Source organism: Amphiprion ocellaris, chromosome 15 (assembly GCF_022539595.1).
Source record: "Amphiprion ocellaris isolate individual 3 ecotype Okinawa chromosome 15, ASM2253959v1, whole genome shotgun sequence".
Lineage (NCBI taxonomy): Eukaryota > Metazoa > Chordata > Actinopteri > Pomacentridae > Amphiprion > Amphiprion ocellaris.
In genome coordinates, this window is record NC_072780.1 from 23857237 (window position 1) to 23874053 (window position 16817).

General features: G+C 41.5%; 1 protein-coding gene across 2 annotated transcripts in view; it reads right to left on the minus strand.

Annotated features, from left to right (window-relative positions):
* LOC111587924 (rho guanine nucleotide exchange factor 2-like) overlaps nucleotides 1–16817 on the minus strand; it is a 68445-nt gene that overhangs the window by 37073 nt on the left and 14555 nt on the right. Inside the window, exons 3-11 of one of the 2 annotated variants that reach the window (XM_055017946.1) lie at nucleotides 15626–15693; nucleotides 12088–12133; nucleotides 11674–11806; nucleotides 11368–11477; nucleotides 3431–3574; nucleotides 3043–3293; nucleotides 2683–2808; nucleotides 2109–2226; nucleotides 1568–1644 (exon numbers count right to left, since the gene is read on the minus strand). In XM_055017946.1, coding sequence (XP_054873921.1) covers nucleotides 1568–1644; nucleotides 2109–2226; nucleotides 2683–2808; nucleotides 3043–3293; nucleotides 3431–3574; nucleotides 11368–11477; nucleotides 11674–11806; nucleotides 12088–12133; nucleotides 15626–15693 — 1073 coding nt within the window. Of the gene's footprint in view, nucleotides 1–1567; nucleotides 1645–2108; nucleotides 2227–2682; nucleotides 2809–3042; nucleotides 3294–3430; nucleotides 3575–11367; nucleotides 11478–11673; nucleotides 11807–12087; nucleotides 12137–15625; nucleotides 15694–16817 lie in introns of both variants that reach the window. The other variant, XM_055017945.1, reaches the window with a different exon arrangement.

Genomic DNA, 16817 nt, shown 5'->3' on the forward strand with positions numbered 1-16817 from the left:
TCCTGTAGAGGCTGCTCATAAACTGTCTCTTTGTCAAAGCGGGGAAGTGTGAGTTCCGTGCTGCCACTATGTCATTATTAAGATGCATCATCTCCCTAGGGGAAGTACAGATGGACTCTGTGAAATTCACGGCTGTAAGAGACTGACCACAATTGGAGAACAGCAAGCAGCTCCAGCGATTCTTGGGTTTTGCCAGTTTCTACTGCACATTCATCTATGATTACAGCAAGGTTGTTACACCTCTGACTGCACTGACCTCCACCTCCAGACCATTCACCTGGACCACTGAGGCTTCCCACTCCTTTCACTAACACTTCATCTCGGCACCTATCTTCATTCAGCCTGACCCCAGTCTCCAGTTCATCGTTGAGGTCGATGCTTGTGATAGTAGCAGTAGTAGCAGTAGTCCTATCCCAACCAGCTCCCTATATCCCTGCGCCTTTTTCTCCCAGAGCCTTTTCCCAGCCAAGCCTAACTACGACAATGGACACTGAGAGTTACTGTCAATCAAGCTGGCTCTAGAGGAATGAAGGCATTCACTGGAGGGGACCGAACAACCTATGTATTGTATGAACTAATCACAAGAACCCTGAGTATGTCAGATCTACTAAGAGGTTAAATGGTTGAACTCCTGTCAGGCCTGCTGAACTCTGTTTTTCAGCAGATTACAATTCACCCTGACCTACTGACCTAGTTCCTGGAATGTCAGACCTTATGCCCTTTCAAAGCAGTTTGCTGTGGAGGAATCACCTTGGGAACAAGTCTTCATCCTGCCAAGACCTGCCTGGGGGTGTCCCTCACCTGGGAAATTGAATGCCAGTTGAGGGATCTGCGAAGCCCAGAACCAGCAACCAGATCCAGGTAATGGCCATCCTAACTCCATGTTTGTATGGACCCTGCCCATTTCCCAGTCTTGCAATGGGCCCATTCCTCTCAGCTAACCTGTCACCCTGGTACCTCACATACCCTAGGAGTCCTTTGTCAAAAGTTCTGATTGCCTGCTATGTATGAAGATACCCGGGAGTTCGTCGTGGCCTGTTCCGTCTGTGCCCAGACTAAACCTCTAATCAGCCCAGCTCCAGTCTTCTGCAACCCCTACCTATCCCGAGTTATCCCTGGTCACATAACGCAGTGGACTTTGTCAGCGGACTTCCTTCATTCAATGGTAATACCACCATTGTCACTATCATTGACCGTTTTTCTAAAGACAGTTTGTCTGTTCTCCATCTGCTATCTCCACTCCAACCTCTATCCCACAGCCCTTATCCCCACTCTCGCTCTAACCATTCAAGGCAGATAGCTGCCTTCTCTGAGCCTAGTTCTGTCAGAGCAGAAGGTTTTTTGTTCCTTCCTACTGTTGCAACTGTTTGCTCAAAAGGAATCTAAAGGAAATTTTGGATTTGTTGGGTTTCTCTGTTTAAAATTTGTAAGGTTTTCACTTTATGTGAAATGCTATGACATGTTGTTATTGCTATGGGCACTATATAATGTAATTGAACTGAACTGAATTCTTTCACTTTCCAAATTTGGATTCATTCATTCCAGTATTTAGAAAGTACATTGGTACCTGTTGGTCTATTGAACTAAGAAGTTCTCTGACCATCAAGAGAGCCTGTGCCAGAGAGTAGGCTTCTTCTTCATCATCTGGATGAGGAACAAAAAAAAAACAAAAACAGGATTATTGTGGATGCACAACCATTATTACCACACATTGTTTCTTTCAATGGGTGAACTGCTTATAGACAGACCTAAAACTTTATTCCATTAACTTAATTTTGTTTTTAGAATGATTTTGTTGGGGACAGTCACTCATATGTAAACGATCACCAAATTTAACTGTATTTTCAGTAACTGTATAATTAGATGAGTTTTTGAAGGCTTTGTAGTTACAGTTCATATTGGCTTTGTTGACAGGGGCACCAGCTTGTTTGTACACTAGTATGTGTAACACCATTGTGTCCAAATTTTTGGTAGACAAGTAAACTATAAAGGTCTAGTGATTTATTCTTCTTCTTTTATTTAATTTTTTTGCCAAGAGATACCATATGTGAGAAAAGAACATAAAACTGATGAAAACATCATCAAAAATCATGGCTGTGGTGACTCACCGGTGGTGTTGTCAAGAATGCGCTGAATAAGGACAGGGTACTTGGAGATCCGCTGAGTCACCAACAAGATGCACTCTGGAACACCATGGCAACGTAGCAAGGGTCCTCGACTCATCCGCTGGCCAGAAACAGTGAAAGGCAAACACACGCACTGACAAATTACCCCTCTGCTCCATCAGCGGAGTATCAGTGAAAGTTTCCATCATCCATCCAAAAGCGTTACTCCACCAGCATGAAGATTTACACTTTAGGTACTCCTGTTCTATTTACTACCTTCATTTGGAACTGCTCTCGATATAGACATTTCACTTTCTCCCATCTAATCATCAAAATGTGTCTCTCTTGTTACCTCAGTAAATATTATCATACACCTCCAAATGGTATTTCCTCACTGAAATTTTTGTAAATTTGAAATTTCTTTTATACAAAGCACTATGTAAATTTAATTTGCTAATTAAATAAATCTTTACTTGTTTTCTGTCTAAATATAAAGTTGCTTTGATTTGAATTCCTGTGTGCAATGTGATACAAGTTGTATATTCTGATGTGGTTTGAATTTTTGTGTCTCTCTCACCCGTATAAACAACTGGAACCTTTTGTCTCTAGCCAGAAGTTCCTTGTACAGTTTGACAGCCTTCAAATGGCGGCTACAGAACTCAGCATAGGTCTTCTGCATGTCATCTGCACACTGGCCTGAGAACTGGCAGAAGAACACACAAACAAAATGTTTTTTCTGTGTAAATTTGAGAAAGATCTCTTGCTAGAACATGAAGGAAAGCCCTTGACCATGTAAAAAAAAAAAAGCACTGTTCAAAAATAGCATCACAATCAGTGTCTCTTTACAAGACTATTCTCAGGAAAAAAATGTTAACATGCAAAGTCAGTCACAGAAATTACCACATAAATATGTAAAAACGCAATACTTTTGAGTTACCTGTTCGAGTAGTATGTCCCCCAGCTGGTGAATGGTAAAGTTGTGGCATGATCCAGGTTGCAGGCTGTTGTGACGCCGCAGGAGAAGCTGTGCCAGAAAATTGGAATGTATCCTGATCAGCTGGTCCAGGCACGGGAAAATGGTATGAATGGTGCTGGGCTCCAGCTGCAGTTCCTCTAGCATTCCCTGTTGGAACACTCTTTCCATGATGTGCAGTGTTCGCATATGGTGCAGCTCTGTTTGAATGAGCTCTAAGAAAGACACACACCCACATCACATGTGCACATCAGTCAACTAACCAACTGCTATATTAATATAGTACATGTCATTGGACAAACTGCTCTTCTGATATTTTTAAATTAAATTTTAAGGGGGGTGGAATTGTCACCATAGATGACATCCTGCCTCTTGATGATATTTTTGCGATGTGTCTGCAAATAACTGCTGTCCACAGCCATGCTCCACGAGTCAGCCTGAAAGTCCTGGCCTTCAAGCTCCATCTCCTCCAGTACAGAAGTATAGTACATGTCTCCTAAGGAACAAGAGAAAAACGTTAACATAAAAGATTAGAAACCATTTAGACTCAATACTAACAACAAAGCTTTCAAAATACAACTTTATCTCTCTTTTATATTTTGCTAAAGATCTAGCTGTAAAAATATCCAAAGTTTGAAGACCACTTATCTATCTGTCTAACATAATCTCTACCAGCTTGAACAACCTGAGAGTGTTATTCAGCAAAATTCAGTCTGTAATCAGCCCCCTTGGCAGCACTTTGATAAATGTGTCAGTATCTACATGTGAAAGGTTTTTTACATCATTTTGTAGACAAGGTGGCTGCAGTCAGGATGGGCATTGACAGTAATGCTCACGCTGCTGATACTTACATTTCTCCTGCACCCCTTGCTGTTTTTGAGATGTTTGAACCTGTGTCCCTGTCTTCACTTTTTGAAGTGGTCCAGGGGATGAGACCCACTGACTGTCCCCTAGACATTATGCCAGCTAAACTGTTCAAGCAGGTCTTTAATACAGTGGCCCCCTGTCTACTTGCTCTGATAAATAGCTGCCTTAGTGCTGGATCTGTCCCGGCTGTCTTTCAACATAGACCATTTCTTAAAAAACCCAACCTTGACCCTGCTGTTTTATCTAATTTTAGACCGGTCTCTCATTTGCCATTTTTATCTAAGGTTTTAGAAAAGATAATTTTTATTCAGTTGCAACCTTTTCTAGAATCCAACAGTATCTTAGAAAAATTTCAATCTGGTTTTAGAATGTGTCACAGCACAGAATCAGCTCTCCTTGAGGTGCAGAATGACATTTTGCAATCTCTGGACACTAAAAAGCTGTGATGTTGGATCTTACAGCAGCTTTTGACACTGTGGACCACTCCATACTCATTTCTCGTCTAGCTCAGCATGTTGGTCTACAGGGCACTGTTCTCCAGTGGTTCAGCTCCTTCGTAGCGGACAAGACCTTTGCTGTGATGCTTGATGATCACTCATCTCTACCTGCCTCGCTGTCATCCAGGGTACCACAAGGGTCCATCCTTGGACTAGTTCCGTTTTCGTTCTATATGCTGCCACTTGGAGCCATCATTGCAAAGCATAACCTGTCTTTCCACCTGTATGCTGATGACCTCCAGCTCTATCTGCCTGTACGCCCCAATGCTGCGTCTGCACTGGACTCTCTACACAGCTGCCTATCAGACATTAAACTTTGGCTGGCCCAGAACTTTCTTCACTTGAACGAAAGTGAAACTGAATTTATACTCTTTGGTCCCCCTGAGTTGCACTTCAATATACTGTCCAGTTCATCGCTGAATTTCCCTGTTGGTCAAACTATAAAAAATCCTTGGAGTCATTTTTGACAGTGAGTTACGATCTGTCCGGCCAATTGCTTCTGTTGTCAAGGCTACCTTTTTCCAACTACATCTCCTCACTAAGGTCAAGCCCTTTCTTTCCAAACGTGACCTGGAGAAGGCCAGTCACGCTTTTATCAGTTCTTGGATTGACTATTGTAACACACTTTATTTTGGTATCAGACAGTCATCACTCCATCGTTTACAACTGGTTCAGAATGCAGCTGCCCATCTGTTAACCCGCACATCCAGATACAGTCACATCACCCCCATCCTCTCCGCCCTCCATTGGTTCCCAGTCCATCATTGCATTGAATTAAAAATTTTAACATTTGTTTTTAAAGCTCTTCATGGCCTTGCTCCTTTATATTTATCTGAGCTTTTAACCATCCACTACCCCAGCCAATCGTCCACTCAGATGGTGCTGGATGTGCTCAGGTCCCGGTACAAGCAGTAGGGTGATCTTCTTTTGCTGTTGCTGCTCCAAGACTCTGGAACGCACTCCCACTTGAACTTCGCGTTATCACCGACCTGACGCTTTTCAAGTCCAGACTGAAAACCCACCTATTCAGACGTGCCTTTGACTCCTAGGACTGTTTTATTCTCATGTTGCCCAAAATGCCGCATTTAAATGTTACTGATTCATCTGTGCTGCATTTTGGTTTTATGTTTTTTTTGTTTTTTTTTAATGGTTTTATGGTTTTGTAGTAATCAAATTGTATTGTTTTGTTTTATCATGCTGATGGAAAGCACTTTGGTCTTCTTTTATGTTGTTGTAAAGTGCTCTTTAAATAAATTTTGATTGATTGATTGATTGATTGATTGATTGATTGATTGATTGATTGATTGATTGATTTAAAATGTAATTATCCTCTTTTGCAGTGGTACTACAGAGAATATTAAGTAACAAACATTTCTCAATACTGAAAGAACAATCACATTTCTTGTTTCTTCTCTTTCCTCTATAAAGTAAATAACATACCTTAATAATAACATGATGCAGAAAGAAGCTACTTTACATGCATAATAAGTATTTTAACACTGTTTCTTTCACCACCCACTACACTTACCAAATGATCCAATGGGTGTTACTTGCCTTTAGTGACATTACAATACTATGTGTTTCATCCGCTTAGTTTATGTGTCAGATTAATCACTGTATTTCAGCAGTTTACTTTATTAATTTAGGTAAGGGGATGTACAGACAGGTATATACACTAGTCACACCCCATCTTACCTATTCACCTTTTTCCCCATCTATATTCAGAAACAAAAGTTTCCATAACTTGTAAAGACCGTGTATATCATGGCAATCTTGAGTTTCCAGTGACTCCTATTACTCTTACAGCACATGCATTTCAGTGATTCCATCCTAGAAAATTCAAACTCTTCGGAGTCATTGGAAACTCAAGACTACCATGACATACAGTCATGGACGTATTGGCACCCCTGGGATTTTTCCAGAAAATACACCATTTCTCCAAGAAATTGTTGCAATTACAAATGTTTTTGGTATACACATGTTTATTCCCTTGATGTGCATTGGAAAAACACAAAAAAAGCATAATAAAAAAGCCAAAATTGACATAATTTTACACAAAACAAAAAATGGGCTGGACAAAATTGTTGGTGCACTCAACTCAATATTTGGTTGCACACCCTTTGGAAGAAATAACTGAAATCAATCGCTTCCTATAACCATCAGCAAGCTTCTTACACCTCTCAAATGAAATTTTGGACCACTCTTCTTTTGCAAACTGTTCCAGGTCTCTCAGATTTGAAAGGTGCCTTCTTGCAACAGCAATTTTGAGATCTCTCCATAGGTGTTGAATGGGATATAGATCCGGACTCATTGCTGGCCACTTCAGAACTCTCCAGCGCTTTGTCTCCAACCATTTCTTGGTGCTATTGAGGTATGGTTTTTTTGCACAGAGCAACACACACCATCACATAGCCACGTTGCCAGTGTGAAAATTTCTGAAAACTCAGACTTAATCCACAACAAGGCCCCTGACACAAGGCGATCAGCATTGCTCCAGAAACGCCATTAACCGCATCACCCATCCCGAAGAGACAACTCCAATCAGAATTACTCTCACCGTCCCCACATCAGACACTCCTCATCTGACCCCAGTTACAACCAGGGAGGGTCTTTTCAGGGAAGACCAAAATGTAATTACTCCCTCCCCAACTTGCACTAGTCCTGCATTGATGCTCAATCCAGAAAAGTCACATCTGGAAATGATAACAGATGTCAGCCTCCAGACTTTACCTGCCACCGAGCTGACAACAAAGTTAAATGATTCCAACTTCTAACAAGCTCTGGGAGCTTAAAGTATGTGAAAAACCACAACAATCCTCCATCGCTGACGCTGTGCACCAGAAGGTAATGTCATCGCGCCACCTCAAGCTCCACCCAGTTAAAAAAAAAAAGACAGCTGATGCCTGCAGCAAGCAAGCCTGCAGAGAAACTGAATCACTCAATCAATGCACCCAGAAACACTCATCACACTCCCACATTCCTGACAGTTCTCCTTTCTCGTCTGGCACTGGGCTGCGAGCTCCTCCCTCTTTCATCCATTTTTTCAGCAACCTCTCTCTCTCTCTCTATTGCTCTGTCTCTCTCTCTCATGCTATTGGCACCAGGTTGCCAGTTTCTGTCCTCTTCAACTACAAGCTGGAATCAGGCTGCCAGCTTATAGTAGAAGAGTTTCACAACATGGCTCTAATTCTCAACATAGCTCTCCATCTTGGAGACACAGGCATCTATCATTCGTCCATCTAGCTTGCCTCTATCACAGCAGCACACCTCCAAGAATTAATTGAAGACATCTACTGGGGGCATCGCTATGGGGTCTGTGCCATTGCACCTTTTCAGCATGTTCATCTTTAATACATCATAAACGAGGATAATTTAATTACCCAGCCACCACATGTACTCAATTCACATGTCTACAATTCGAAGCAGTTCTTCTTTCAGTCATCTTGACTTTACAGCATCACTACTAGCTGCTATTCCAAAAGCCACAAGGCTTTCCATTCCTATGCTCTTGCACCAAGGTGTCGACCGAATGGAGAAATAGTTCTGAAGTTACAAAGACAAACTATCTGTCTTAACCTAGCCGGCTGCAACATACCTCAGAGCAGATACAGTAGGTCCTCAGTTTACGATGTCCTCAACCTACGGTGTTTCATGGTTATGCCGCCATCTACCATAAATTTATTAAGAAAGAGTTGTTCCATAATTCCGACGTACAGTGTTTGGGATGTTAAAACAAATTTTGCGCGGAAACTAGTTGACGAGCAGAGTGGACGAATACGTTGTGACGTGGCACTGTATGAGGAAGATGACTTTGTCTACATTCCTGGTTGTACACCACATTGGATTGTGCTACATTCACTTTCTTTCATTTGCGTTGTTTTATTTGGACTTCTTTCCCTTCATAATGGCTTCCAAGAGTAAATCAGACTCTTCTGATGGCAGTGTTTTAATGTCCTAGATAATGATTTTACCACAGTGTTAGTGTCACCTACACTAATATAGCATATGTGAGTTCTGACGTATGGCAAAAATCATGTTACATCGTGCCATAGGAATGGAATTCTGATGTAGGTTGAGACCCATCTGTACCTGCACAGTCACTTCTTCTGCAGCAGCAGTCAATCTTGACTGGCGTATCCTCCCAACCGTGTCATACCACATCCGCCCACATCAATTTCACTAACTACTACCCCCGCGTCAACAACCTTCCACTTTTACACACTGGGATGCCAGACACCATCAGGTTTGCTCTTTCTCTTGAGCCGCTTGCCCTCACAAGCTCACAAAGCATGGCCAAGTTACTGACACCACGTCATGTCCTCTACAACTCCCATCAACATCCCAGTGGCAAAATACACACTCAGAACTCATCCAGCACCAGACTTGTTCATTTCCACATCTTGTGCCTTCAGAGAGTTTCCACCCGCAAGTCATCTCACTTCACTGATAAGGTGCTGTAGTTTTCAGTCTGCAATAGAAGATCCAGAGACTGCAGGCCCACTGCCATTCAAAGAAGTAAATAAATCCGTAGACCTCAACATCAACAATCTCCTACCCTCATTCTGACACTGGGGTGTCAGTCTATCCTCCTCTTCAACAACTTTGGCTCTCATTCTTGCAGAGAGATGCCAATTCGCCCATTTCTATCCCCTTCTTAAACAATTTCGACCCCTCCTGGCATTCAGATGCAATTTGATTCATCTATATCATCCCACTCAACAAATTCTGCTCTCATTCTGGCACAGAGATGTCATTTTCACTACCCTCTTTATACTTCATCAACAGTCCGCTACCTACACTTCTGACATTGGGTCACCAGTTTCTCCCAGCTTCATACCCCCGTCAACCTTCTGTTTAAATCCCCAGCAAAGATGCCAGTAGCACATATGTCCATTGGCCATGCTAACAACTCGCTCAGGAGCCCAACTTGTTCCTTTTGATGCAAAGGAGCGACAACAATCTCCCTCTGGATGGTGAGCTCCTCACCTTGTCTCAAAGGCCATGGCCAGCCAATCTACAGAGGAAACTCATTTCAGCCTCTTGTACACACTATTTCATTCTTCCATCACCATCTAGAGCCCATGACAATAGATTAGGGTTGGAATGTAGATTGACCGGTAAATCAAAAACTTTGCATTCTGGCTCAGCTCCCTCCTCATCACGATGGTTCAGTATAAGACAAGATGAGATAAGATTAAATTTATTGATCCCACAGTGGGGAAAGTTCACCGTTACAGCAGCTCCGAAGGAGAAAAAGTATAAGCAGTGTAAGAATAAATCAGAAACACACCGTGCAAAAATGCAGAGAACATTATATACAGAAGATGTTTTTTTTTGTTGTTGTTTTCTTTAAGAAGACTATATACATGAGGATGAGGTCGAAACAGTTATTGCTCATAAGTGGTATGCATATGTAAGGGGAAAAAAGCACAGCAGTAACAGAGGTAGATCAGTTTATAAGGTATAACTGCTGATGCTGCACCAGCCGCCTGCCCATCTCATGCTCCATTCTTTCATCACACATAAACAAGATCTCAAGCGATGGTCAGCTCTTCAGTCATCGTTCTTCTTCCAGCTTTGGGGGTTTCTTGGTCAACGATGGTTTCCATGCTGTAGTATCTCAAGTTCTTACAGGTTCTTTCAAAAACTTCCGCAGCCTTCTTCAGTAGTATTAAAAATCTACCCATCGTTATGCTACCTTCTCATAGAGCCACAAATGGTCAAGTGAAAATCCAACCTCATCCACTCTGACAACCTTGTATTCATCGTTTTTATAAACAAAATGTTGAAGTTACTCTCCTGCAGTCATGCCTCTCTGCAGCAACTCATGTGGCAGTCAGTCTCCAACCTGTTCCTTCTTCATGTCAAACATTTCCCGGCTGCTGCAATGATATCACTGACTCCCTTCACTCCCTTCATAATAGATTCTGTTCCCCCTTTCCATCATTCAACGTAGCTACATTATCCAGCTTCATCTCGTATCGCTCACCTCCATCTGGGACTCAAAATTCTCGCAATTCCTCTGCAGCATAATCATGGTCATCTTCCAAAAAACATCTGTCCTCCTAGCCAAAGGCATCAATGCATTCCAGTGTCTTACTTCTCAACCTCTATCCAGCACTCTAGAATCAATGTTCTGTTGGCTTTCCTTCGTTCCTGAGATGCACTCCATTGCAGTCTATTGCAATACTGACCAACAAGTCAAGTTCAATCCACACCATCCTTTTTACTGTGCATTGTGTCTTGACCTTCCTCAATTTCGAAGACCTTCACTCAAACAAAGCCAAACCAATCAAGTGGGTAATCAATGCCCATTATGTACTTCAAACTAGATTCATGCCTAAGCCCTTACAAATCTCTAGTACATCATATACAAACCAAAAAGATATCAGGATGCTTTGCCTTCCAGCCCACCGTTTGTTACAGAGATTGTTCACATCACAACCTGATCCCCATTCCTCTTCCAGCAAGTCCTGATGGCATCCAGAATCCTTGCATGTTCTCTGGCCACTCCTTCCGTATTGACACAGTTTTCAGCTGAGGGGTTCCAGACCACCTAATCGAGGCCATGGGTCTCAAGTGTATTCACTTTTCATCTGCTCCAACCCTCAAGGCCTACATTAAGGGCATTCTTTGTTTCTTTCTTATGGAAGGCTTCTGGGGGTCCACCGACCTGGGAGCCGCTGTTGATCTCTGAATAAGCTTTTCCCCCACACTGCATCAGCTCAACTCTGTCAGGGCCCCCACGCCGGTTCCTGCATCTGCCCCTACCTGACCTCCTTTTACCTCCCTCTTCCCTTCATTCTTTTCTCCCTCTACCTCTCCCCCTCGCTGCACTCTTGTAAGTACATAATGATAATGCACATGACTACTACTATGACTCAGAAGGTATCCATTATTATGTATTGTCTTGATGTGTTCATACCATCATCATTGAGTGACTCCACTGACATAGCTCTGTTCCTGAAGCTGAGGGAGTCTGTGGACTGAGACAGAATTCTGCGTAGCCCCAAGGGAGAGTCATCATTTAGATTCCTATAACACACACAGTGCACATGTTTTAATATGTAATGTACTATTGAGCATGTCACAAACTGAAAACAAACTAGATAAGCAAAGAAAGGAATAGCAATATTCCCCAAATTTTATTTTACTTTTTAAACATATTTCCTGTCTCTACTACCAATCTGAATAAATACTAGTACATCAGCCCTGTGAAAGAGAGGTTCACCCTGCAATGTTGTTGGTGGAGACACTCTTGGACAGGGAGAGGCTGGAGAGACCACGGCGGGATCCCAACAGAGACTGTCGGAAGCTCTCTGAAGGGTAGATGGCTGAAGTTGGACGTTCACGCATCCCTGGGGCTGACAAAGGAAAAAGTTGCAGGCATCAAAATGAGAACAAGAATAGGAAGTGTGACAAAGAGAGTTACAATGCAGGTAGAGTAAAAGGGAAAAAATGACAACACGTTTGGGAAGAAGATGAAAAAACAGAAGTAGGAAGGGAAAGAGGACTATGACAACAGAGTAACATTTTGAAAAAGACAAGAATAACTAAGAGAGGAAGGAAAAACAGGAAGAGTGAAGGACATTGTGGAAGGAGGAGGGAATGATGTATTCAAACATTGTGTGACAGAAGTTCTTACTTTTGGTGCGCAGTGTAACATTATTCCTCATCAGGGTCATCTTCTGCTGCTTTATTAAAAATAGATACAAATTACAAATAAAACTGCATTCTTCTTTTGCATATCATTAATTTTTTAGCCATATCATAGCTCACTAACTGAAGTAATTTTCAATGTTTTCATCAGTAGCAGCGTCTTACAACATTACAAGCAAGTTTTTAATGACACTTTAACGATTTTATGGAGGACACATACCACATGCATGCAGATGCCTAAATCATGGAGTCCCCAGTTTGATTTCTGTCTGCATGGACTATCTACTACTTTTTATAACATATTACTCCCCTAGTTTCTCCCCCCATTTCCATAAATACTAGTGCATCTCAAAACAAAGCAAACTGGTCCTCAATAATAGTGATGAGTCCGGCAACACCAATGCATCGGCGCATGTGTCGAGCTCATAGAGCGAAACCCTGTGTCGGTGCACATTTCGCTTTGACCGATACAGCTGCTGTTTCACCTGTCACTGAGACGCCAAACTGTGTTAAGAAGGAAGCGCATCTGTCAACGGGATGCATCTCTGCTAAAAGAATCACAGATCTTTTGAAGTGCAATTCTTCGCTTAAAGCCATTATGGAGCCTGAAAGAAAAAGAAAGGCTTCCGCCGTGTGGGACCATTTTGACCTTATATCGGCAAATAAGGTATTTGTTTTTATTCCCTTTTTGTTTCATCATCCTGTTCTTCTCAGTTTCCACTTGATCCATCAGAACTCAAATCCTGAATGCCAAGACCTTGGAAAAACTTATTTTTTTGATTAAAGAATTATTAAAAAAAAAAAAAAAATCCCCTCCCTGCCTCAAAGACAAGTACATAAGCATCCTCACATTCACAACACTTTCACTTTGATTTTCACGTTATGACACACAATCACATTATTTATTGACTGTATCTAAAGATATCAAATATATTTTAAACTTAAATTAATATATGAAATTATACAATATAAAATACAAAAACTTAAATTATATTATTGTATATACTAGGCCATTAAATCAGTATGTACCACCTGGAACTCAATGCTCAGAAGACAGTGGAGATGAGGATCGACTTCAGGAAAGCCCCAGCCTCTTTGCCCCCACCTGCCACTGTAGACTCACTCCACTTCTGGGCACCACCATCACCCAGGACCTCAGGTGGGAGCCAACATCCCTCATCAAGAAGGCTCAGCAGAGGATGCAGTTCCTGCGGCAGCTTAGGAAACTCAAGCTGCTACCCGAGGGGTGATGGCAGAGTTCTACACCGCCGTCATAGAGACCATCTTCACCTTTTCATCACCGTGTGGTCGCTGGGGCCACTGCCAGGGACAGACACAGACTTCAGAGCATTGAGCACTCTGCTGAGAAGGTGATCGGCCTCCCATCTCTCCAGGACCTGTACGTCTCCAAGACTTGGGGGCGTGCAGACCGGATCGCAGCTGACCCTTCTCACCCTGGACACGAACTTTTCGAGTCACTTTCCTCAGGCTACGGTCCATACGGACCAGAACCTCCCGCCACAAAAACAGTTTCTTCCCCTCTGCTGTCGGACTTACGAATCATTAAATAACCTACATGCACAAGTCACTTTATTCGTTTTGCTTGCAATCATTCTGGTTGCACAGTTCTATTTGCACATTCTGTTTGCACTGTTCTGCGAAAAATAATGAGAACCATTTTTGCTTGCTCTGTTATTATTATTATGTAATAAAATTTCAAATTTCAAATGTAAATTTTAGAATTTATTTAATAAAATTAAAATTTTGTCTGTAATGATTTTTAAGATCCAGCAGGTGTCAGTATGGAGCGACACAGTACCAACACAGTATCAATACAGTTCGGGGAATGTGCCTCAACTCCGGCTTCCTCCCACAGTCCAAAAATATGCTGAGGTTAATTGATTACTCTAAATTGCCCGTAGGTGTGAATGTGAGAGTGCTTGTTTGTCTTTGTATGTGGCCCTGCGACGGACTGGCGACCTGTCTAGGGTGTCCCCTGCCTTCGCCCGAGTCAGCTGGGATAGGCTCCAGCACCCCCCGCGACCCTAGTGAGGATTAAGCGGTGTATAGATAATGGATGGATGGATGGATGGAATGTGCCTCAATGGTTCATGAGGTCTCATCTACACATCACTACTCAATAACCTTCAACAGGGTGTCAGGCTGATCTCCTGCATGGGACACCGTATTGATGGTGTAATTCATGGTAAAAGAGCCCCAACCAAGTATTGAGTGTGAAGTTGGACATTTCTGTATTGTTAATGCTTTTTTTGGGGGGGGATTGATCTTAGGAAAACGGCACACTGTATTTTGAACATCTTGGACTCAGTCTCTCCTCTCTTCCTCTACACTCCAGGACCTTGATTTTCAAAGGAAATGCAAAATTTATTTTGGTCTGAAAAGAGGACTTTGGGCCACTGAGCAACAGTCCAGTTCTTTCTACTTAGCCCAAGTAAGACACTTCTGACAACCACGCTGGTTCCTGAAAATGTCTTTGCTGACTTTTGATGCATTGAGACCAGCCTCGGTCCATTCCTAGTGAAGCTCTCCCACATTCTTGAATCAACATTTCTTGACAATGCTCTCAAGGCTGTGGTCATCCCTGTTGCATGTGCATCTTTTGATACCATACTTTTCACTTTGAGTCAAACAATTTGCCAACAGTCAGCCTTTTCAGCAACGACCTTCTGTAGATATCCTCCTAGTGGAGGGTGTCCATGATCATCTTCTGGGCAACTTTCAAGTCATCAATTTTCCCCATGACTGTTGTTGCATGTACTAAACTAAATTGAAAGATACTCAGGATCTATACTGACTGACTCAAAGTAAAATGTTCTAATATTTTGAGATTCTCGATTTCTGATTTCTTTGAGACATAAGCCGTAATCATCATATTTAAACAAAAACACTTGAAATATATCACTTCATGTGTTCTGAGTCTTGAGTATGATACATTTTCACTTCAAAAATATTAAACTTTTCACACACACGCACACGCACACACACACCCACACACACACACACACACACACACACACACACGCACACACATATATACTCATATATTGCACTTTTTAAATACAACATTTATCGCTGGACCATGTTTAATTTCTTGTTTTGTTGCTTTGTAAACATAACTGGTCGCTGCAGTCACATTGTGCCAATTTCATGAAGATTTTTTAAAAAACAACAAAATTTTGCCAAATCTCTGGGTACTGAAGCTCCAAATCTGCCAATGGATAAGTCTTATAGTGTGATCTTAGGTCCTGATTTCTGACTGATGATCAAAACTTTAAGCATTTTTTTCTTCTAATTACCCACTTTTGTCTCACTGTGCAGTAAAGGGACTTTTAGAAGAAAAATATCATGACTATTAAAAATTCTGAGTAACTATCTGTGATTCATCATTTAGATAATTTTTTAAAGAGGACAAATCGAATCCTACTAAATACATATTTGTAAATAAAACACTCATTAATAACAAGTTTAAATACTTAGTATCATGATGACTGGTGTAGTCTTACCCGCTGTTTCATTTTGACACAGTTTGGCAAAGTGTCTCGACATCGGTTGTGGATAGTAACATTGCATGCTGGAAAATAAAGACACGAGTTAAGATTAGATATAAAAAACAGCAACTTGCTCATCCAATTCAATTAAATTTTATTTACATTTATTTACAATTTCAATTCAGATTGTCTCAAGACGCTTTACAGAACCCATATGCCTGAGCCCCCAGAGGAAGCCCTAAGACGACTGTGTCAAGAAAAACTTCCTTTTAACAGGAAAGAACCTTGAGTACAACCCGGCTCATATGTGGGGACCCATCTGCTACTGGGTTAAGAGGGGCAAAGTCAGAAAGGGTTAGAGGGGTGTCTGGGGGGGGCATTAAATATACTGCATATATAGCTGGTAAGTAAGATGCAAACAGTGTGTAGATGAGCATATCAAGTATAGTAAGGGCAATGCAGAGTAGATTGGTGGGTCTCCAAGGTACCACCAATCATAGGTTGGCCCATAACCACAAATGCACACACTCAGACATTCACGTAGGTGCATTTCACCACACACCTTAAGTTCATTTCCCCTAATAAGAATATTGCTTGACATTCGCAAACAAAAAGGAAATTATTTCTATACATAGACTCACGCTATTGAATGTGCAAATAATCTATGTGTAACACATTTATACAGAATAGCCAATCATTTATTCAGTAATCTTAATTTAGCTATTAGTTTATAAGCTTTATACAGATGATTAGAAGTGAATTATTAAATCACTGGGTGCCCTCCACTTGACCATCTCTAATTTGCTTGATATTTTTGATCATAAACTATATTTTCACAGATCTTTTTAAAAAAAAAAAAAGGCCTGTAATTCCACTTTCAGCACGTTTTTAGCACATTGACACATTAACAAAAACATTGATATGCAGAAGTCAGTGATATTTTCTCAGCCATTTGTACTTGGATGTCACAATAATACAGACCAAAATATATAGAATACAGGTAGAGGTAATTTTTAGTATGTTAACTTTTGTCACAACTTTACATAGTCCAGCTTTTGACATTGGTCATGGAGGCCAAGTTTATTTCCCAGGTTTATTCCCAACAGAACACAAAACAAGTTAATTCATTCTGACTGGCTGACTGTTCAATTTGGATAAGGCTGTCTATCAGTTCTTTTGTTTGTGTTGTATAGTTTTTTATACCTTC